Raw genomic sequence first — 24,501 nt, 5'->3', positions numbered from 1 at the left:
CATAGCTGAGAAACTATTGCTTAATCTAAGGTCATGAAGATTTACACCTATGTTTTCTTTTAGGAATTTTTATAGTTTAGCTTTTACATTTAGGTCTTTGGTTCATTATCAGTTTCACATTTGTATTGTATATGATTTTTTAAAAAGTTTTGTAATAGTTTTCATTAGAGTAGTGTAACATACTAAACTCCACTAAACTTGGATGTTATCCATAGTATCTAGCACATGTAAAGAATTTTATCTTTTATTATCTCAATTTTATGGACATGCATTCTCACATTGTGATCTAGATAGGGCAGTGTAGTTATATTCACTCCCCAAACGGGAAAGACAAAGGCAGAAAGGTTGAATGACTTGTCCAAGATCATGGTGCTCACAAGAGGTAAAGCAAGGCTTAGAACCCATGTCTTCTGCTCTCACTCCTCGTGCCTGTTTCCACTGCTCTGAACATGTTCAGGGAGAGGATTCTGAAGGGAATTACCGGGAGGGCCATTGGGCACATTTTTGAGAATATTTATGTTGTAAAAGAGGGGTTCTCATTAAGGAAAGATACCAACAGTCACTAGAGATCTTGATAGGCACTTAATTTATAATATATCATGTAATCTTCCTAATAACCCTTCAAGAAAGGGAGAAGAAAGCTAAAAACTACTACTGAGTGTAATTTGTTCAAGAACACACACAAGGGAAGTAGGTGAACTGCAATTTGAACCTAGATCCTGGGGCCATCAGTACTCCTGGTGTACTTGGATGCTGGAAGAGGAAGTGCTGAGTGTGGAGTCCCACCAGCAACATAACTTAAAAATATATATATGTATAGGCTGGAGAGCCTTTTTACCTCATTGTTGGCTGAGATACTCAAGCAAGGCAAGCTGAATTGTCTTTATTTGTTCATTACTAACTCAAATTCCAAAGTTTATCAATAGTATTTATAAAAACATTCACACACATATTATATACACACACACTATTTTTTTTTTTTTTTGAGACAGAGTCTCACTCTTTCACCCAGGCTGGAGTGCAGTGGTGTGATCTCAGCTCACTGCAATCTCCACTGCTTGGGTTCAAGCAATTCTCCTGCCTCAGCCTTCCCAGTAGCTTGGATCACAGTCGCAAGCCACTACTCCTGGCTAATTTTGTATTTTTAGTAGAGACGGGGTTTCACCATGTTGGTCAGACTGGTCTCAAACCCCTGATCTCAGGTGCTCAGGTGATCCACCTGCCTCAGTCTCCCAAAGTGGTGGGATTACAGGTGTGAGCCACTGCACCAGGCCCCCGACACACACGTTTTATCTTTAGTCACTGCAACTGTTTTCACAAAAATAATCTAACCCAATAATTGATAAATAGACCATAGGACTAGATAATGGTCAAACCGGATATTTCTAAAATGTGGCCATGTTTATTTTTCTTACGGTATTTTAAAAATATTTTTGGAATTTTTATGGGTACATAGTAGGTGGATATATTTATGAGGTACATGAGATGTTTCTTATGGTGTATTTTTATTTAGGTTTTTCACGACTTGATGACCTTATCCATACCATGGTTTGTTTTTTTAAAAAAGCAAACAACACACACAGTCACATCATTTAAAATGGGAATAAGTGATTGCAGGAAATTTAATACCCGTGTCGCATGTTGCTATGGTTTGAATGATGGTTTTCCCTCTCAAATTCAATTGTAACATAATCCCCAATGCAACAGTATTAAGTGGTGTGGCCTCTGGGAGGTGATTAAGTCATGAGGGTTCTGCTTTCGTGAATGGGGTTAATACCCTTGTGAAAGGGCTCAAGGTTGATGGAAGTGCTTTCTTGCCTTTCTGTCCCTTCTACCATGTGAGGACACATCATGCATCCCCTCCAGAGGATGGAGCAATGAGGCACCATCTTGGAAACAGAGAGCTGCCATCACCAGACGCCAACATTGGCACTTTGATCTTGGACTTCCCCAGCGTTTGAAACGGTGATAAATAAATTATTGTTGTTGGCTGGGCACGCTGGCTCGTGCCTGTAATCCCAGCTCTTTGGGAGGCTGAGGCAGGTAGATCACTTGAGGTCAGGAGTTCAAGACCAGCCCGGCCAACCTGGTGAAATCCTGTCTCTCTACTAAGAATACAAAAATTAGCCAGGAGTGGTGGCAGGCAGCTGTAATCCCAGCTACTCTGGAGGCAGAGGCAGGAGAATTGTTTAAACCCAGGAGGCAGAGGTTGCAGTGAGCCGAGATCACACCGTTGTACTCCAGTGTGGGTAACAAGAGCGAAACTCTGTCTCAAAAAAAAAAAAAAAAAAATTCTCTATAAATTACCCAGTCTCAGATGTTTTGTTATAGCAGCACAAATGGACAAAAACATACGTGTAATCCTCCCATCACAGAGGGAGTCACTGAGGCACCGAAAAGTGGGCTAGATTCCTGCTTCTAGTACTTGCTTGCCATTGTCTTTGGACAAATTACCAGGTTGTTGGGAGAATCAAGTAAGCCAATCCTTGTAACATCTGTCATAAATATTCAATAACGAACCTTATTGAAGAGTTAGGTGTGCCTTGGCTTCGATCACACAGCTAAGTGCTAGATCTGGGGCTAGGATACAGCTTCAGGCTTTGGATTTATGAGAAGAGTCACTTAGAGTTTTTGTTTAAAAGGCAGATTATCAGGGAAGGGTCTAAAAACATTGATTTAAACAGTGGTTGTGTTGTTGCGTGTACATGAAAACTGCCTCATAATAAAACCAGGTTTGCCTTGGTCTAATGACACCTTGACCATCATGACATTCACACAAGGCTTTTGCTTCTCCCACTCATAACCTCTCATGTTTTTTTTTTTTTTTTTCTAGACGGAGTCTTGCTCTGTCGCCCAGGCTGGAGTGCAGTGGCACAATCTCGGCTCACTGCAAGCTCCCCCTCCCAAGTTCACGCCATTCTCCTGCCTCAGCCTCCCGTGTAGCCGGGACTACAGGCGCCCGCCACCACGTCCGGCTAATTTTTTGTGTTTTTAGTAGAGACGGGGTTTCACCGTGTTAGCCAGGATGGTCTCGATCTCCTGACCTCGTGATACGCCCATCTCGGCCTCCCAAAGTGCTGGAATTACAGGCGTGAGCCACCGCGCCCGGCCTCTCATGTTTAAATTTCTATTCTTTCATTCTTAAAGGGCTGACCTTTTCCTGCTCTCCTCTCCAAATTGATAGTGAAGTGCAAGCTGCTGCAGCCCGCCCCCCAGGTGCTGACAACAAGGACCAGTGTTTTAATCTTCTTAGAGAGCAGATCAGAGTGTGTTTAGAAGGCAAAGGAGAGGTTAAGCTAGCTCTGAAGGATTACTTTGTAAAACTGAACTTTCACCCTCCCTGCTCTCCCTCCTACCTTAGCATAGCAGCACCCAGTTACCCAAGGCACAAAGCTGGCATCAGCAATGAGACTTCCTTCTCCTCACACCCAGTGACTCACCCAATCCTTTATTTTCCACGTCTTGAAAGGTGGAGTGCATGCTGCCACCTCTGTCTAATACTGCCTATGCTGTGGTGATGGTGGTGGTAGTGGCTAACTGATGGGTGTTAGCAGCTATTATAAGGTCCTTACATCTATCAAATCATTTAGCCCTCAAAACAACTCTGTTACTTGCATTTTACAGATAAGAAACTGAGGCACAGAGAATTCGGTTAGGAAACCAACGTGCCGGAGATTATACAACTAGCAGCCCATCTGGATTCTTCCCATCGAGGCCCTGGGGCTCCAGAGCCCACCCTCTGCACCTCTCTAGCTACCAGTGCAGTCATCTCTCTTCTGTCCTTTGTATGCCCCCAATAAGCTTCTTCCTGACTGGTTTCTAGGCTCTCATCTTGTCCCCCACCAATCCATTTCCCATATTTTTGTTCGAAAACACAAATAGAAACATACCCCATCTTTAGGTAAAACCCGACTTTTCCACTGCTCCAGTGCACTAAGCAAGTTCAACTCCTTAGCCTGGGCGGGCCTCTGTGTCATCTTAGTAAACCGCCTTTTAACTTTGTAGTTCCTGGGATTCACCCATGTTTGCTTAGCGGTCCCATTCCTCCAAACCCATAAATTCCTGGAGAAAAGGACTGGAGCTCAATGACATTTGTTAAATGAATTTTTGAAAAGCAACAGTGCTTTATTACTGGAAAGTGTTACAGATATTGTGAATTTTTTTCCTAGGGCTTCTTTCAATTTCGTTAAATTCTCGTCCAATATCATCGTAACATTTGATCAGGTAGTTTATCACCTTGTAGTGTCACTGTTCCTTTCTGTATCCTCTCGAAGCCTCCTGTTTTTCCTTTCCTAATTCTCTTCCAGCCCACTGCACGATCTAGTGTCGAATGGATGAAACAGCTGAGCAGAACAGTTCTTTAGCTGTCGGCCTAAATGACCAACTTCATGACCTCTCAAGGTCTCGCTCCCCCGCTGCACGCAGCTCAGCTTCCAACATTCGGGAAAGGCGTGCCCGGCCGGTGAGGGGCCGCTGGGGCCGAGTCCCGGACGTCGCCACGCGCAGTGGGCTGCTGCAGCCGGCGCTCTCGGGAAAAGTGAGGGGACGGAGGCGCCCGAGCAATGTGGGTTTCGGGAACCGTGAATATTTCACTTTGCGTAGAGCCCCCTCGGGCAATACGTCCCAGAACAGAGGGCTTCTTTCCCCCTGCCAGGGCTTCCCTCCAGTTCTCCACTCGGAACAAACAGCCTGCAGTTCCCGCAGCTGCAGCGCGGGCCGCGGAACACGCGCCTGGAGCGGGGCCCGGGCGGGACTCCGGAGCTGGTGCTGCTCCCCCAGCACTCCGGCGCCGGGCCTCGCCGCGCGGCCTCCTTTCTCCCTTCCTCCCGCCCTGCTCGGCCGGAGGCGGCGGCGGAGGGGCGAGGTGCGGCCCCCCTTCGGCGGCACCTCCTCCCCAGGCAGGCGCGGGCGGAGCCCGGCCCGCCTCAGCCAGCCGCGGCGGGAGCAGCGCGGCGCAGCGCCGCGGGCAGCGAGCTCCGCATTCGAACCTCCCTCGCAAAGACAGTCTCCGCCCCACAATGCACCGCGGCGGGCAGCCTTTGAAAAAGCGGCGCGGCTCGTTCAAGATGGCGGAGCTCGACCAGTTGCCTGACGAGAGTGAGTAGCACCTCAAAGCACCCCCGCCTTTTCCCGCCTGCTGCCTGCCCCACGGCTGCACCGGCCGGGACGGACGGCCGTGCCCTCAGCTGGGCAGGTGGGCTGACTGCCAGCCCCACTGTGGTCCTCTAGTCCTCCCACTCCGGTGTTGCCGCCGCGTCGCCGCCTTTGTTATGGTGTCTGTGTGTTGGTTTCTGGGGTTGTGTGAGCGCCAGGGCCGGAAACCGAGAGCCCGGGAGTCCAGCCTGTGCCAGGCGGAGGCGGTGGCTGCTCCCCTGGCCCGACTCCTGCCCCCAGCCGAGATGGGGGGAAGAGCGGCCCCCGGGCGCGGGGGCTGTCCTCGCCGCCTGCACCACTCGCCCGGCGCCGAGAGACGCCCGCCGGGGTTATGTAACTCGCCTGTCCCGGGGCCGGGGGAGGGCTCGGGCTGGGCACGGTGTGGTCCACGGCCCCTTCTTCTTGCCCCAGCTTCTGATCTTGTCCTGTCACAGCTCCTGCCTCTACGGGCACTTGTGATCTTCACTGTCCTCCCCGCCCCCCCACCGGTGTGTCCACCCCTGGAAGTGTTTCCGTGTCAGAGGGTTGGCCCCTTCCCCTGGGACCACAGGTGGCTGTGGACCTTTCCTGATATCATCCAGCCCGGATACTCAGTGTTCAGGTAGCCCCCGTCCCGCAGAGTTTATTCTATATGTGTCTTAAGAGCCATGAAGGTACCTTTATGTATGGATGTGACCAACACAGCGTACATGTGCAGTACCCTGCCTGACACCCACCCTAGGGCATTGCCTCACCTATCCGTGTTTACTCACCCTGACATCTAAGACGTGTATACTCACTTGTGTTGAGTAAGTAAAAGCACCAATTCCGTAGTTTAAGGGCAATGGAACTTTTGTAATTTACAGTATTGCATAAATTATATGAAAAGGCAAATATGTTAGTTAATTACAAAAAAGTCCTGAATCCACATTCACTATTCAGTTTATACATATTTGTGAAAGGCTCAATCACTATTGAATCTATCTATGCACAAGGCAAATGGACTTTGAAAAAGAGAACTCAACATACCGATTCCATTTTCTTTGTGAGGTCATGTATTCTTAATAAGTTATAAAGTTAAAAGTTCAAGTTGCCAAGTTGGTGAAAAGTCGTATTAAAAGTGTTGTGTTTTAAATTTGATAGAGAGCAGCACTAAGTACCAAAGGAACTTTGTCCGTGATGGAACTGTTCTCTTTTGTGATGGCCAATAGGGTAGCCAAGCTACTAGCCATAGGGGACATTTCAAATGTGGCTAGAGTGATGGAGGAACTGAATTTTGAATTTTACTTGTATAGTCACATGTAGCTAGTAGCCACTGTATTGGATAGGGAACAGCTATTGACCAGTCATGAGTTGTATTGTTTATTTGTAGAATACAATTGATTGTGATTTATTTTATTTATTTATTTATTTATTTTGAGATGGAGTTTCACTCTTATTGCCCAGGCTGGGGTGCAATGGCGCTATCTCGGCTCACTGCAACCTCTACCTCCCGGGTTCAAGCGATTCTCCTACCTCAGCCTCCCGAGTAGCTGGGGTTACAGGCATGAGCCACCACGCCCGCCTGATTTTTTTGTATTTTTAGTAGAGACGGGGTTTCTACATGTTGGTCAGGCTGGTCTCGAACTCCTGACCTCAGGTGATCCGCCCGCCTCAGCCTCCTAAAGTGCTGGGGTTACAGGTATGAGCCACCGTGGGTGGCCTTGATTGTGACTTTGAATGCTCCCAAATGAGTGTGGACCTACTAAGCACAGTGTACTTGTCATCCGAAAATGTTTTTCGTCATCCTTGGTATCTTTATCATAAAGATGTCTTATCACCTCTTGGATGTCACAATCACTAGAGCTCCTATTTTGGTTACTGCAGTCATTCTGTTGTAATGAGAGGTGTTTTACGTGGCTTTCTTACAACTGCCATTGGGAATATTTGCTTCATATCATCCAACATTTATTGAGAATTTACTGTGGTTCTTTGTAGGGACTTGGGATTTATATTAGGGTTCAAATTCCAGCTCCACTTTCAAATTAATATAACCTAATCATTTATATTACTTTGTGACATCTCTGGTACATTGATGTGTATTCGTGTGTATGTCTTGTTTAACCAGACTTCAGCTTTGTTGAAACCAGGGATTTTCTTTCTTTGTTATACAGTGCCACAAATCAAGTATACATAAATACTTAATTTATATGGAATTAATGCAAAGTAACAGGTATTATTAATGAAACTGGAGGAGGGTCTTGAAAAGGAAAAGCAATTTCAATTTGATACTGGAAATAACAGTATGTTTTTTGGCCACATTTAGTCAAGGAGTCTAGCCAATATATTATTCAGTAGTCAATATAACATTATCAATAATCAAAGCTACCATTTATTGAGTATTTACTATGAACCAGATGCCATGCAAAGGATATTATATGTATTTGCTCATTTAATCTTCATTTCAATTGACGTAAGTGCTCACATTTTATATGAGGAAACTAAGGCTATCTTCAGCCCAGATCTTTCCTGAGCTCCCTTTCTTGATATCTCTTGCCTATTTCACATTTCTTCTTAGATGCTTCAAAGGCCCCTAGAACTGCACGAGTTTAAAATCCACCTCAGTCTTACCCCATGACAGATACTTCTAGTGATTCGAATGATTCCACTGTGCATTCAGCTGGCAGGGCAGAAACCTAGAGATTTTCTTTGACACTTCCCTCTCTCACTTTTGTTTTCTTTTTTCTTTTTTTCCTGAGACAGGGTCTTGCTCTGTCACCTAGGCTGGAGTGCAGTGGTGTGATCTCAACTCACTGCAGCCTTTGCCTCCTATCGATTCTCCTGCCTCAGCCTCCTGGGTAGCTGAGTTTACAGGCGCCCACCACCACACCTGGCTAATTTTTGTATTGTTAGTAGAGGTGGGGTTTCACCATGGCTAGGCTGGTCTCGAACGCCTGACTTCAGGTGATCCGCCCGCCTCAGCCTCCCGAAGTGCTGGGATTACAGGTGTGAGCCACCACGCCCCCGGCCACTTTCCTCTCTTTCACTTCCCCTATTTAAGCCTTTACTAAGTCTGTACATTTTACCTTCTAAATATCTATCAATTCTACCCATTTCCTACCATCACCATAGCCCAAACTGTCACTATTTCTTCTCTTTACCAATTACCTCAGCCTCTTATTAATTCAGCCCCCTTCCCACAAACACAAAGCGAGTGGGATCCTTTCAAAATGAATATATGACATCCTCCTGTTAGAAACCCTTAGTAGCTGTAAGACCCTTTGTGGTCTGGCTGCTCCCTACCTCTCAGCTTTATGTCGTACCACTTGTCCCCTCATTCTATCCCTTTGGGTTAAATTGGACCTTTTTCATTCCCTATACTCACCAGTCTCCCCTTTTCTCCAGGGTCTTTGCACATGCTGTTCTCTCAACCTGGAATGCTAACCCCTCACACCCCCCTTACTTTCAGTTAACTTGTAATTATCTTTTAGATCCCCTTTTATGCTTCTTCAGAGAGCCATTTCCCATCCTCCCTGACTAAATTATGTCTTCTTTAAATCTGTTTTTTGTTTTTTAAAGAGACAGGGTCTCTGTCTGTTGTGTAGACTTGAGTGCAGAGGCATGATCATGGCTCACTGCAGCCTTGATCTTCTGGGCTCAGGAGATCCTCCGGCATCAGTCTCCCCAGTAGCTGGGACCACAGGCATGTACCACCATGCCCAACAAGGTTTTTGTTTTTGTTTTTCTATTTTTTATGGAGAGGTGGTCTCCCTATGTTGCTCAGACTGGTCTCAAACTCCTGGCCTCAAACTATCCTCCTGCCTTAGCCTTCCAAAGTGCTGGGATTACAGGCTTCAGCCACCACGCAGGGCCTATCTTCTTTATTTTTTTTTTAAAGATGGAATCTTGCTCTGTCACCCAGGCTGGAGTGCAGCGGTGCAATCTTGGCTCACTGCAACCTCCACCTCCAGAGTTCAAGCGATTCTCCTGCCTCAGCCTCCTGAGTAGCTGTGATTACAGGTGTGTACCACCAAGCCTGGCTAATTTTTGTATTTTTAGTGGAACCTGACTGGTCTCGAACTCTTGACCTCAAGTCATTTGGCCCCCGCAAAGTGTTGGGATTACAGGTGTGAGCCACTGTGCCAGGCCAGGGCCCATTTTCTTTAAATCTTTTTGCATTGCTATGCAACTTCCTAGTGACAGCTATTAACAGTTGCAGTTTTGTATTTGTTTATGTGATTGGTTAGTAGCCCCATCAGAGCAGGTATTGTTTCTGTCTCCCTAATTGCATTCCCAGTTCCATGCATAACACCTGGCTTACCTCTGACCTTTCATACTATTCTTCCCTATGCAAGCACAGTCACCCCTCCTCCCTTCTTAATACTTAACCTGTTTGTTCTGCCCAGACTCATAGCTTTGATTTCCTCCTCTGTCACAGCTAGTTTTTTAGATGTTACCTCCTCAGAGAAACCATTTGTACTCAAAAGTAAAGTAGTTCGTACTTAGAGTAATTCCCCCCTCCCCACCAATAACACCCTGTTTATTTCCTTTTTCATGAACTATAATTTTTATGTACTTGTTTATTATATATATGTCTTTCTACTAGAGTTTAAGCTTCCTGAGAGCAGAGGCTTTGTTTGTCTTGTTCTTTGGGGTAACCCTAGCCCCTAACAGTGCTTATGGTAGGCATTCAATAAAATGTTTTTTCCACATCAGATGGGTCATGTGCTGACTTTTCACAAAGTTTGAGAGACACATCTCACACATGAGTATGAAAACCCAATCATCATGCTTATGAACTACGAAGGGTAGAATCTTTGGATTAATGAACACCTTGTTAGAGCAAGATTCTAATTTAATCAGATTCACCTGACTGAAAAATCCATGTTCTTAACCTATTTTTTGATTGCTTAAAATAATACGGCATTATATCAAAATTAACTGTAATATATTAGTTGTTCTATGCACTTTTACGTGTATTAACTCATTTAATCTTCATTTTACACATGAAGAAACAATAGCACAGAGAGGCAAAGTAACTGGCTTAAGGTAACATGCAAGAAAGTGTCAGGACCAAGATTCAAACATAGCTAGTCTCAACCTAGAACCTGTTTTTTTTGTTTGTTTTTTTTTTTTGAGACGGAGTCTCGCTCTGCCGCCCAGGCTGGAGTGCAGTGGCGGGATCTCAGCTCACTGCAAGCTCTGCCTCCTGAGTTTACGCCATTCTCCTTCCTCAGCCTCCCAAGTAGCTGGGACTACAGGCGCCTGCCACGTCGCCCGGCTATTTTTTTTTTTTTTTGTATTTTTAGTAGAGACAGGGTTTCACCGTGTTAGCCAGGATGGTCTCAATCTCCTGACCTTGTGATCCACCCGTCTCGGCCTCCCAAAGTGCTGGAATTACAGGCTTGAGCCACCGCGCCCGGCCAGAACCTGTTTTCTTAACCACTATGCTATCCTGCATCTAGAAAAAGGAAAAAAGGGCCGGTGGCGGTGGCTCACGCCTGTAATCCCAGCACTTTGGGAGGCCAAGCTGGGTGGATCACCTGAGGTCAGGAGTTCGAGACCAGCCTGGCCAACATGGCGAAACCCTTTCTCTACTAAATATACAAAAATTAGCTGCATATGGTGGCATGCACCTGTAATCCTAGCTACCTGGAAGACTGAGGCAGGGAGAATTGCTTGAACCTGGGAGGTGGAGGTTGCAGTGAGCTGAGATTACGCCACCGCACTCCAACCTGGGTGACAGAGTGAGACTCCATCTCAAAAAAAAAAAAAGGAAAAGGAAAAAAGGTTAAAGGTGATTGGTCAGAATCCCCAGGATACGGTTCCTGCCTTCATGGAGCAGGAATGGATATTCTTATGGCCTATACCTCTTCAGCTCTCTGCTTAAACATCACCTTTCATAGAAGCTAATCATGAACACCTTATATACAAATAGTTTTCCTTCCCCCCCATCCCAACCTGCATATTCTTCTGCTTTATTTTTTCCAGAGTGCTTATCATGACTCGATAGCTGTTTTTGTTTGTCTCCCATCACTAGAATGTACATTCCATGAGAGCGGGGACTTTGACTGTTTTGCTTGCTGTTGTATTCCCATTGCCTAGAGCAGGTAGGGACTGGCATGCCATCAGCACTCTACATATTCAGTGAGTGAATGGTTACTACTTTTTCTCAAATGCACTACATATCTGTTGGTAAACAGATGTGTGTATTATCTACTGTTGCTGCTTTACAGTTGTGTTGCGTTGTTTGAGACTTTTTAGCAAGATTTTGTGTCATTCACCCCCATGACTTTACTGCCTTGTGTCGTTAAGCTTCATTTGCCGTACGGAAGCTGTTATGGTGTCCTGTTAACTATTCTTCACATCTAGGCAAGAGAGTAGAGTGAAAATAAGTGTCTTTAATGCTAATAGGTGTCTGTTTTACAAGTCTCTTATACTGACCTGTGGAGGAACAAATCAGTTGAAGTTTAGTGATCAGAGATGCAGAGTGTTTAAGGATCTGAGATGAAGTGTTTCATAACTGCCATACTTTATCTGTTGCTTCTCATTTTAAGTCTGTTACCCATTTATAGGAGGTGTAAATCACGGCTGCTTTTGTTAAACAGCAAAGAGGATTAATCTGTCCTCTCTGATTTTTGTTCCTAGTTCATGTTCTTTTTTATTTAATCCCCTGAGATCATCCTTAATTATTATTTTTCAGATGACTTGGACTTTGCAATGTATACATCCAGTTCTGAGATTTTTAAATTTAGTGCTTTCTCACTCTCAAAAAGCTTCTTTCTCTATTGACTTTTCTACTTTCCCTACCCATAGATCCTATCATTCATTCACACCAGAACCTGTGGCCTGATGTTTCTCAAAGGGGGTTACCTGCAACAGAATCCCCTGTTGTTTATTAATAATATAGATTGAGTCTAGATTCTGCGTGTATGAGGAGCTTCCTTGATATTCTAATTTCTTTTTTATTTTTTTAAGGCGGAGGCTTACTCTGTCTGTCAGGCTGAAGTGCAGTGGTGCGGTCACAGCTCACTGCAGCCTCAATCTCCCAGGCTCCAGCAAGCTTCTCACATCAGCCTCCTGAGTAGCTGAGACTGGAGGCACGTGCCACCATACCCAGTGAATTAAAATTTTTTTTTTAGAGACAGGATCTCCCTATGTTGCCCAGGCTGGTCTCAGACTCCTGGCCTCAGGCGATCCTTCCCACCTTGGTCTTCCAAAGCACTGGGATGACAGTTGTTAGCCATCACACCTGGCCTCTAATGTACAGTAGAGTTTGTTTTATCCAGTGGACCCCTCCAGCTTTAGCCCCTCTTGGCCATTCTGTATTCCCTTTTCCAGCTTAAATCTTGAAGTATTGCATATCCCTGCATTCTAGACTTTCGCTTGCTATGACAGTCCCTGAATCATTTCCATTGTCTGTTTTTCCCACTCCATTACCACGTCAGTCTTTGCCTCAGTCAGTTGCCTTTCTCTTTTCTTCCAGCACCACAGCACACCTGGATGAGGATCCAAAATTACCTCTGTCCCCACTCTTGCTCTTTCTTCTCTTTCTTCATTTTCTTCTCCTGGAATGGTCTCCAGTTCTCACAACTTCAGCAAGACTCTCATATGTCTCTCTCCAGTTCTTTCTTTATCTGAGTTCTGGTTTATAGTTTGAATGGTATGCTAGATATTTCTAATTGCACATTCCACCATCTCTTCAAACTCAGTATTACTAAAACTAAATGGATCACTTTTACCCCCAAACCAAAGTCTTTTTCTCTTACTTTGGTTATGAAATAATTACTGATTTGTTTTATTTTTAATTTCAGGTTCTTCAGCAAAAGCCCTTGTCAGTTTAAAAGGTAAGAAGTATCGCATTTTTAGGTATACCATAGCTAAAAGTCTAATTCATTAAATTCATCTGGATATAGTGTTTCCCTTTTCCTTCTAAGTTATGATTCATTGTAGCTTTTCAGTATTGGTTTTCACTGATAACCTTAAATAAATATGCTTTTATAGGAGAATTGATCCTCAGTTGTTAGAAATTGTTTTTAAAAATTTCTAAAATTATTGATTAAAAACTTTTCTAATTAAACATTCCATAAATATTTAGATTAAAAACATTTGTTAAACAACTGTGCTGAGCTATATGTTAGCATAATTGTTTGTTTGTTTGTTTGTTTTTGAGACAGTCTCTCTGTTGCCCAGGCTGGAGTACAATGGTGCAATCTTGGCTCACTGCAACCTCTGCCTCCCAGGTTCAAGTGATTCTCGTGCCTCAGCCCCCTGAGTAGTTGGGATTACAGGCATGTGCCACCATGCCTGGCTAATTTTTATGTTTTTAGTAGAGATGGGATTTCACCATGTTGGCCAGACTGGCCTCAAACTCCTGGCCTCAAGTGATCTGCCCACCTTGGCCTCCCAAAGTGCTGGGATTACAGACGTGAGCCACTGTGCCCAGCAGATTTTTTGTTTATTTATTTTTTGAGACAGGGTCTCACTCTGTCACACAGGCTAGAGTGCGGTGACGTGACTACAGTTCACTGCAGCCTTGACCTCCTGGGCTCAAGTGATTCTCTTGCTTCAGCCTCCTGTGTAGCTGGGACCACAGGCAAATGCCACCATGCCCAGCTAATTTCTTTATTTTTTGTAGAGAGGAGGCCTCACTTTGTTGCCCAGGCTGGTCTCGAACTCCTGGACTCAAGGGATCCTGCTGCCTCAGTTTTGCAAAGTGCTGGGATTATAGGCATGAGCCACCACATCTGGCCTGTAATAGCTTATTTTTAAGAGTCTTGCTTTCACCGGGCACGGTGGCTCATGCCTGTAATCCCGGCACTTTGGGAGGCCTCATGAGGCAGGTGGACCACTTGAATTCAGGAGTTCGAAACCAGCCTGGCTAACATAGTGAAACGCCGTCTCTACTAAAAATACAAAATTAGCCGGGAGTGGTGGCAGACACCTGTAATCCCAGCTACTTGAGAAGCTGAGGCAGGAGAATTGCTTGAACCTGGGAGGCGGAGGTTGTCGTAAGCCGAGATTGCGCCATCGCACTCCAGTCTGGGTGACAGAGTGAGACTCTGTCTCAAATTAAAAAAAAAAAATCTTGCTTTCTAAGTAATAATGCCCTGAAATAAAAGAATGATAGTATTTTTCTCATTCTAAGAAAAAGTTTGACATGTTCCTTGGTCTCACTATTTCTTTTGGCAGGTACATTAGACTAACCCTTTTAACACAGTTCCTTTAAAATTTTACCTCTTGATTAAGATTCTAGTAGGTCAATAAATTTGGAACCAAGTTAAATATTCTCAAAGGTTCATTAGTACTTTTAGTTTTTAAAGCTACTATATTGTTCTTTGGATTGGTGATTTACCAAATTAAATCCTTCTAGCTTGAGGAGACCACTTGTCTTCCAGAACACCCCAATTTCTTTGCCTAGCAGGATCAACTCCATCCCACTTCTGTTCTTTTGCGATTCTTTTTTTTTTTTTTTTTTTTTTTTTTTTTTTTTTTTTTTTTTTTTTTTTTTTGAGAGGGAGTCTCGCTCTGTCGCCCAGGCTGGAGTGCAGTGGCGCAATCTCGGCTCACTGCAAGCTCCGCCTCCCGGGTTCACGCCATTCTCCTGCCTCAGCCTCCCGAGTAGCTGGGACTACAGGCGCCCGCCCCTGCGCCCGGCTAATTTTTTCTATTTTTAGTAGAGACGGGGTTTCACCGTGTTAGCCAGGATGGTCTCGATCTCCTGACCTTGTGATCCGCCCACCTCGGCCTCCCAAAGTGCTGGGATTACAGGCGTGAGCCACCACGCCCGGCCTCTTTTGCGATTCTTAAAAATTATTCCATTATTCTTTTTCTCCCAATATTAAACTCATTTCTCTCTCCCTTTTTTTTTTTTTTTTTTTTTTTTTTTTTTTGAGACTGAGTCTTGCTTTGTTGCCCAGGCTGGAGTGCAGTGGCACAATATCTCAGCTCGGGTCAAGTGAGTCTTGTGCCTCAGCCTCCTGAGTAGCTGGGACTGCAGGCATCACCACACCTGGCTAATTTTTGTATTTTTAGTAAAGGTGGGGTTTCGTCATGTTGGCCAGCCTGGTCTTGAACTCCTGACCTCAGGTGATCCTCCCACTTTGGCCTCCCAACGTGCTGGGATTACAGGTGTAAGCCACCATACCTGGCACTCATTCATCTTTATAAAAACATTTATATAAGTATTATGTATTTCTTACGGAAAAAATGAGAAAATGCTGATGAGCCACTAGAAGAAAATAAAAATAACCATCTTGTATATTCATCCTAGTTTTCTATGCCTCTATATAAACATCTTTTTTACAAAAATTAAACTCACCCCTCTTTATTTTCACAATATGTCTAATCATTATAATGTGTGTAATCATAATGTCTATTTGATACAACTTTTTTTGTGGTTATGTACAACTCTGAAGACATTTCTCTGAATTAAGGAAAACGAAATAACCACGCTGATTTACTTTTTCATTTTTTGTGAGGGGACAGAGACTCGCCGTGTTGCGCATACTGAAGTGCAGTGGTACTGTCTCAGCTTGCTTCGACCCTGGCTCGCTTCGACCTTCGCCTCCCAGGTTCCAGCGATTCTCTGCTTTAGCCTCCTGAATAGCTGGGACTACAGGGGTGCGCCACCATGCCCGGCTAATTTTTGTATTTTTTGTAGAGGTGGGGTTTCACCATGTTGGCCAGGTTGATCTCAAACTCATGGCCTCAAATGATCCACCCGCCTCGGCCTCCCAAAGTCCTGGAATTATAGGCATGAGCCATTGCACCTGGCCTAATTTCCTTTTTATATATCAAGTGATTCACATATTAAATCAGAAAACATTTAGAAATATGCTCTAAATACAGTCTGGCGTGGTAGCTCATGCCTGTAATCTCAACACTTCGAGAGGCCGAAGCAGGTGGATCACCTAAAGTCAGGAGTTTGAGACCAGCCTGGCCAACATGGAGAAACCCTGTCTCTACTAAAAATACAAAAATTAGCTAGGTGTTTTGGCACACACCTGTAATCCCACTACTGGGGAGGCTGAGGCAAGAGAACCACTTGAACCCAGGAGGCAGAGGTTGCAGTCAGCCAAGATTGTGCCACTGCACCCCAGCCTGGGCGATGGAGCAAGTACTGTCTCATACACAAAGAAAAAATAAAAAAAGAAATGTGCTCTAAATTCAAGGTTAGAAAGGGCTTTTTCCATTTTTGATTCCCCGGCTTTCAGAATTGTACCAAAATTTATGATATAGTTCTTGGCAAGTTGGAATGGAGAAATTATTAAAAATCTAAAAAGAAAGAAAAAGAAGCACATGTTTCAGTATGGACATTTAATACTTTCAAGATGCATTGCTTTATCAAATTATTTAGAGAGTTTGACAGAAAAATACAGAAGAGCTTTTTCATTTATAATAAATTATTATAGTAAGTATATTTTTTCCATATTGGTAAATATTTTAGATATATGGCTGTTATGAAAAAGCCAGTATTCATGGTATGAAATCCTTTGAACTAAGCCAAAATTTTATTAGTATTAATTATTTATTACAGAGGGAAGCTTATCTAACACATGGAATGAAAAGTACAGTTCTTTACAGAAAACACCTGTTTGGAAAGGCAGGAATACAAGCCCTGCTGTGGAAATGGTAAGGAGTGAGTTTTTCTTACATTTTAGAATAATTATAGCTGAGTTGTCTGTATTATTGTCATGTGTAAATTCTCGCAGCACAGTAAAAAATGTACAAGTTTTTTTCCCAACCTCATGTGTCATTAAGCACTGTTTGATCTTATTTAGATAAATTAATTTGTACCCAATGATGATCTGGTCATCATTAAGCATTTGTTCAGTAATTGTGTAATAGTTTCTTTAAATAGGAAAAACAAAAAACTACAACTTAAAATTTTATCAGATATGCAAAAAATTTTACATGGCTTCATTCAGTACCTGCAAAAATATGTGTGTGTGTGTGTGTATATATATATGTGTATAAATATATATATATATATATATATATATATATATATATATAAGTGGTAAGGTATTAAAATCTTGTATAGCCAAAAAGAAAAAAAATCATTGTGTAACTCAAAGGTAAGTGCATTTAGAGATGGGAAGTAGAGATGAGCATATAATTGACATGACTAACGATTTTAGGAACTCTGTTTCTCTCCTGCCCTGCCAGGTAGCCAGGAGGTTTTAAGGGTCTGTCTTGAAACAATCCTGGAGTTGGGATAGACAGCAGCAGTCGCAGTAGCCTGGGCAGCTGGCCACAATGAATGTGAGGGGCTTTCCTCACATGTCAATTCCATCATCTTCATTCCCTTCCTCCTCTGCTTGTGGTCAGGGAAGGGGGCCAGTGTAGAATGGACTTCCTGTCAGGACTATAGAGTATCAAGACTCTGAGTGGGTTTAATTTCTTTTTGTTTTTCTTTTTTTGAGACGAGGTCTCGCTCTGTTGCCCAGGCTGGTCAGGAACTCCCAGGCCCAAGCGATGCTCCCCGCTCAGCCTCCCAAGTAGCTGGGACTACAGGTGTGTGCCACCATGCCCAGCTAATTAAAAAAAAAATTTTTTTTGTAGAGATGGGGTCTCCTTGTGTTGCCCAGGCTGGTTTCCAGCTCCTGGGCTCAAGTGATCCTACTGCCTCGGCCTTCCGAAGTGCTGGGATTATAGGCATGAACCACTGTGCCCAGCCAGAGTGGGTTTAATTTCAAGGGTTTGTAGACCTGAGTGGATGTTGCCCATATGTTGTTAGCCCTCTGCATATGTTTCTCTTCCAAATAGCCATGAGGAGTGGGAGAAGGCTTTGAAAAGGGTGTAGGTCTTATTGCAATATTATTTCTTTTTCTCTCTATTAATGAAACCTCTGAACCTAGGGTGAACTGTAAAATTTTTCCTATTACAGACCCTTAAGTGTATGATGTACTTTTGGTACTTAAACAATTTTTTTAGTTCTATGGGTAATTATCAGATATCTATCATGTGTATCTTGTATTCTTATTTACAAATGAAAATTTGGTTAACGATTTTTGACAGCAGATCTAGTATAATAGTATACACATTTAGGCTTACTCTTCTAGAGTGGTTTAGAATCTTTGGCCCAGCCCAGCCCTATGCAGCAGACATATGTCACACGCCTGATTGGTATTAACCCAAGCACCAACATAATTTGAACTGGAATTTCTGGAACTTATTTTCCTATCACCACTGTCCAAGGCTGCCAGTGTACTAAGGAGACTTGGGGTTCAAGTTTTACTTTATTCATCAGCTAGGTATTTCATTCATAAGCAACTTGCATAAATACATCTTACTGCTTTCTAAATCTGAGGTTATTTATATTTGGCTTTGTGTGCTTTGTGTTGCCCATACTTTATTCTTCCATACTGCTGATAATCCAGAGTTAGCTCAGTTTTCCAAGTATAGAATTGTATTTTGGAACAAAAATGGGAGGGTTCAGCTTTTTCATTAAATGAAACATTTCTATCATAGCCTTTCAGAAATTCAAAACGAAGTCGACTTTTTTCTGATGAAGATGATAGGCAAATAAATACAAGGTCACCTAAAAGAAACCAGAGGGTTGCAATGGTTCCACAGGTATGTGTGTGCTAAAATTTCGTTTCATTGGAAAGGAAGTAAGCAAATGCTCAACCTAATAAAGTTTATATTTCTGTTACATTTTTAGTAACAAGTTCTTTTCTTTAAATTCGTACTGCTACTCTGGTCCTGTTTTAGTTACCTAGAAAACGTTATTTTTTTGATCAACTTTGAAACAGGATAGAAAGCTGGTCATTAGTCCTACAAATGCACAATTTTCTTTTAAGCATGGAGATAGTGGAAGAATTTGGCAGCATGGAATCAATTTTTAGATTTGCACTGAAATAAGGGGGAAAAAATGTTTTACTTGATCACCAAGACAAGTACGTTGAAGACTTCCTTTATCCAAGAGATGGAGTCTCACTCTGTCGCCCAGGCTGGAGTACAGTGGCGCGATCTCAGCTTACTGCTACCTCTGCCTCCTGGGTTCAAGCGATTTTCCTGCCTCAGCCTCCCGAGTAGCTGGGATTACAGGCTCACACCACCATGCCCAGCTAATTTTTATGTTTTAGTAAAGACGGGGTTTCACCATGTTGGCCAGGCTGGTCTTGAACTCCTGACCTCAAGTGATCTGCCCGCCTCAGCCTCCCAAAGTGCTGGGATTACAGTCGTGAGCCACTGCACCCTGCCGAGAGGAAAATATTTAGCATGAAATCATATCTCCTTATTTATTTTTGGCATTTAAAAACTCATAGTGGACTGGGCACGGTGGCTCATGACTATAGTCACAGCACTTTGGGAAGCCAAGGTGAGCACATCACTTGAGGCCAGGAGTTCGAGACCAGCCTGGCCACAATGAGAAAACCCTGTCTCTACTAAGCATACAAAAGAACTAGCTGGCATGATGGCACACACCTGTAATCTCAGCTACTTGGGAGGCTGAGGCATGAGAACTGTTTGAACCCAGGAGGCGGAGGTTGCAGTGAGCTGAGATCATGCCACTGCACTCCAACCTGGTTAACAAAGCAAGACTCTGTCTCCAAAAAAAAAAAAATTAGACATGTAAAAATCAAAGGAATTAAAATTAGATAAGGAAATATTAACTTTAAGGGTAATGTAATTTTTGTCTTATCCATTTTATAACTTCTGATATAATCATTCCCTGTTTCTCTTTCATTATTTTCCAAAGTCTTATAAAACAAGATTTTCTAGTGTAATAGATGGTAGAGGTGATAGTCTCAACCAAGAATTTAGCATTAGGTTTTTTTTTGAAACTGAGTTTTGCTCTTCTTGCCCAGGTGGAGTGCAGTGGTGCGATCTTGTCTCACTGCAACCTCTGCCTTCTGGGTTCAAGCAATTCTCCTGCCTTAGCCTCCTGAGTAGCTGGGATTACAGGCATGCGCCACCATGCCCGGCTAATTTGGTATTTTTAGTAGAGACAGATTTCTCCATGTTGGTCAGGCTGATCTTGAACTCCCAACCTCAGGTGATCCGCCTGCCTCGGCCTCCCGAAGTGCTGAGATTACAGGCATGAGCCACTGCTCCCAGCCAGGTTTTTTTTTGGGGGTGGGGGAGGGGACTGCATTGGCATGATCTTGGCTCACTGCAATCTCTGCCTCCCATACTGAAGTGATTCTTGTCCCTTAGCCTCCCGAGTAGCTGGGACTATAGGCACAAACCACCACACCTGGCTAATTTTTGTATTTTCAGTAGAGACAGGCTTTTGCCACGCTGGCCAGGCTGGTCTCGAACTCCTGACCTCAAGCAATCCACTCATCTCAGCCTCCCAAAGTGCTGGGATTACAGGTGTGAGCCACTGCACTCGACCCAAGGATTTAGCATTAAGTAAATTAAAAGCATGACCAGCAATCTACCCTACCAATAAAAACTCTTAAATGCCTTGTGATAATTTTAAACAGGAAAATATGTTCATGTTCTGTAGAATGAACAAAAATGTATCTTGAACTTCAAAAAAAATGCTGTCAAGGCCAAGTGCACATAAGCATCTAATAATTTGATCTTGTAATCCCAGCACTTTGGGAGGCCAAGGCAGGCAGATCACTTGATGTCAAGAGTTTGAGACCAGTCTGGCCAACATGGCAAAATGCCATCTCTACAGTAAATACAAAAATTAGTTGGGCATGGTGGCACACACCTATAAGCCCAGCTCCTCACTTGAACCTGGAAGGCAGAGGTTGCAGTGAGCCGAGATCACAGCTGTACACTCCAGCATGGGTGACAGAACAAGAGTCTGTCTCAAAAAATAGATTAACTAAAATAAATTTAAAATAATAGGAATTTGATCTTGTTGAAACTGAAATGCAATGTGCATTTCTTGGCTAAGTTAGCTGTTGTATACAAGGTTGAATGAACAAGAAATAGTTAAGTAACAATTTTGTTAGCTAGACTTTGGAATAGCTATGTTACTAAGATAATCTAGATGATTCACAAGCATATAGAAAACTGATCTTTAAGACTGTGACACTGTCCTGTTGCAACTCTATCCACTGCCTTCCTTCCTGAGCACATCACTCCTTCTGGGACTATTTTACAGAGCCCTTTTTAGCAATGGAGAGAATTCTGAGCAATACAGAACAAATATAATGTAGGATAAACGTGATATGAGACTTCTTCAAATATGTGAAAAGTTTTTATATCCTCTGAGTTTTCTCTTTACTAGTTGTAGCATCTTTAGTTCTTTCCATCTTCCTTTACCTGACATGGCTTGTTCCCTTACCCTCCTTAGTCATATCTTCTAAATCTCTTGCATTTTGTCTATATGTTTATTTAAAGAACACCACCCAGAGCTGAAAAATTATGAAAACTTTTACTAATTACTTACGTGTTGAGTCCTGTTTTAAGCACTTCATAGGTATTACTTTGATTTAATCTTCAACAACAACTATGAAATAGGTTACTGTTATATTATTTCCCATTTTGTAGATAAGAAAACAGACACAGATAAGTATCTTACTCAAGAACTCAAAGCTAGGAAGTAAAGACTGATAACAGTCAGGCATCCTGTCTCCAGAGTCCTACTTTAAAAAGAAAAAACCCAGCTTTGTTAAGATAGACTTTACATATACAAATCATATATTTAAAGCATACAGTTTGGCTGGGCACAGTGGCTCATTTTGAGAGGCCAAGGTGGGAGGATTGCTTGAGCTCAGGAGTTTGAGACCAGCTTGGGCAACAAAGTGAGACCCTGTCTTTACAAAAAAATTGAAAAAAAAAATTGGCCAGGCATGGTGGTAGCACACCTGTGGTACCAGCTATTTGGGAGGCCAAAGTGGGAGGATCACTTGAGCCCAGGAGATTGAGGCTGTAGTGAGCTATGTTCAGACCACTGCAGTCCAGCCTGGGCAATAGAACAGAGATCCTGTCTGTTTTAATAATTTATGTTTCTGGTCTGGTGCAGTGGTGCATGCCTGTAGCACTTTGGGAGGCTAAGGCAGGTGGATGGCTTAAGCTCAGGAGTTCCAGATCGGCCTGGGCAACATGGCGAAACCCTGTCTCTACCAAAAATACAAAAATTAGCTGGGTGTGGTGGCATACTCCTGTAGTCCCAGCTACTCAGGAGGCTGAGACAGGAGAATCGCTTGAATCTGGGAGGTGGAAGCTGCAGTGAGCTAAAATTGCGCCACTGTACTCCAGCCTGGGTGACAGAGTAGGACTCTGTCTCAAACAATCAATAAAAGATTCCCTTTAACAATGTGAATCTATTTTCCCATACCCAACAAGCGGGTCCTTAATATAGTTTTATATTCGATGAGCTACTAATACCCTGTATACCCTATTTAAAAATCTGGGTCAATAATGTAGTAGAAAGAAATAACACTTTTTGTGATAAGAATATAGTAATTTGGTTATTTATGCTAAACATCTCCTCACTTATAAAATTTTTCTTTTTTCTTTTTTTACATTAAAATTTTTTTTTCTCCTGAGAATGGTCACTGAGGGAAAACAAAGAAAAAGAAAAACAAAGTTATTTTTCTAAATGCAGTGTGATATCCTGAATTGGTTTCTAGAACAGAAACAGGACGTTAGTGAAAAAACTGGTAAAATCCAAATAAAGCCTGTAGTTTAGTTAATAGTATTACACCAGTTTTGACAAATATACCAAAGTTACTATAAGATATTAATGTTAGGGAAAGCTAGGTGAAGGGCATATGGGAATATGCACTATCTTTGCAACTTGCCTGTAAATCTACAACTTTTCCAAAATACAAAGTTTATAATAAAAATTTTTAAATTTTGACCCTAACTAACCATCCCAATGTGTACTTCCCTCATACAGTGATAGCCACTATAATTAGTTTGATTATCCTTTTGAGACCTTTTAAATATACTTTTAATGTATTCATAGAAAATATATAATATTGTTAGATGTATATATATTTTTTCATTTTCTAAATGTATGTATTCTAAAAATTACATTTGTAATATCATTTTCATGGTATTGTGCCATGTGTCATTCTGTAGTTTTTTTACCGTCTTTTTTTGAGATCTGGCCATGTTGATTGATTGAAATAGATAGAATTCAGTGTTTCATTTCTTTTTACTGTTGAATAGTATCAATTTTATATCATTATTTATAAATTCACCCATTTGGAAGCATTTAAATTGTTTGTAAATTTTTACTTTGACAAATAATGCTGCAGTGAACGTCCTGAGCATGTTTACATAAATTTACAAGTTTTTTTCTAGGACAGATGCCTAAAATGTGGAATTGCTGGATCGTAGAATATGTACATTTAAAGTTTTTAAAGCGTACCAAATACTCTCCAAATAAATTGAATTGGGACGGTATACAGTGACTCACACCTATAATACTAGCACTTTGGGAGCCCGAGGCGGGTGGATGACCTGAGGTTAGGAGTTCAAGAGCAGCCTGGCCAATATGGCGAAACCCCATCTCTACTAAAAATAGAAAAATTAGCCAGGCGTGGTGGCACGTGCCTGTAGTCCCAGCTACTCGGGAGGCTGAGGCACGAGAATAGTTTGAACCTGGGAGGTGAAGGCTGCAGTGAGCTGCGATCGTGTCAGTACGCTCCAGCTTAGGTGACAGAGCAAGACACTGTGTTAAAAAAAATTAAAAAATAAAAAGAAATTATACTGGTTTATATATATTAGAGTTCCTATTTTCCAAATGCCTCCAACTCAGTACAGAAGCAAGCATCTAGATTTTTGCTAATCTGATATATAGAAATAGCCTATCACTTGTTTTAGTTGGCATTTTATCTAAGAGCAAAGTTGAGACACTTTTCATATGTTTAAAAATGATTTCTTTCCTTTTCTGTAAACTGTTTATGCCTTTTCCCCATTTTTCTATTGAATTGTGGGTCATTTTGTTACTAGTTTATAAGAATTTTGTATATATTAAAAATATTGGCCCTTTGGACGTTTATAATGGCTGTAATTTTTTTTAGAGTTTATAGTTTGCTTTTGACTCTTTCTGTCGTTTTTGACATATGGGATTTTAAAATATTTTAAGGGTCAAATATAACTTTCTTACCTTTTAATGGCTTCGAGTTTGTCATGCTTAGAAAGACCTTTTCTACACTAAAATTTATAGTTTTAGAATTCTCTCGTATTATTTCATTTTTTTGGTTTAAATCTTCAGTACATCTGGAATTTATTTTGGAATAAGGGATGAAGTAAGACTGCAACCTAGCTTTTTTTTTCCCCCAGAGGGCTACTTAGTTATCCTAGTAACATTTATTAGGTAATCCATCTTTTAAACATTGATTTAAAATGCTGCCTTCATCAAAGCTAAATTCGCATAAGTATTTGGGATTACTTCTAGGCTTTCTGTCTCTACGTCTAGCATATCTCTGTATTTGCTAGTATCAAATTATTTTGGCTGGA

At 42.4% G+C, this 24,501-nt stretch overlaps 1 protein-coding gene and 1 non-coding gene across 4 annotated transcripts in view; one reads left to right on the top strand and one right to left on the bottom strand.

The window, feature by feature from the left end:
- Window positions 1–4,565: 4,565 nt before the first annotated feature.
- Window positions 4,566–24,501, top strand: part of LOC105478599 (lin-9 DREAM MuvB core complex component) — an 88,517-nt gene continuing 68,581 nt past the window's right edge. Inside the window, exons 1-4 of one of the 3 annotated variants that reach the window (XM_071081476.1) lie at window positions 4,566–4,580; window positions 12,927–12,959; window positions 16,652–16,746; window positions 18,589–18,693. In XM_071081476.1, the coding sequence (XP_070937577.1) occupies window positions 16,744–16,746; window positions 18,589–18,693 (108 nt within the window). In that variant the 5' untranslated portion in view covers window positions 4,566–4,580; window positions 12,927–12,959; window positions 16,652–16,743. Of the gene's footprint in view, window positions 4,581–4,701; window positions 5,098–12,926; window positions 12,960–16,651; window positions 16,747–18,588; window positions 18,694–24,501 lie in introns of those variants that run through there. The other 2 variants (XM_011736076.2, XM_011736084.2) reach the window with 2 other exon arrangements.
- On the bottom strand, window positions 9,823–9,922 carry LOC112426182 (small nucleolar RNA U13). Its single transcript, XR_003017470.1, has one exon. It is a non-coding gene; the product is annotated as a small nucleolar RNA U13 (small nucleolar RNA).

This window comes from Macaca nemestrina, chromosome 1 (genome assembly GCF_043159975.1).
Source record: "Macaca nemestrina isolate mMacNem1 chromosome 1, mMacNem.hap1, whole genome shotgun sequence".
In the NCBI taxonomy this organism is placed as follows: Eukaryota; Metazoa; Chordata; class Mammalia; order Primates; family Cercopithecidae; genus Macaca; species Macaca nemestrina.
Note: the sequence above shows the minus strand (reverse complement) of the source record. Positions and strands in the feature narration are given on the sequence as shown.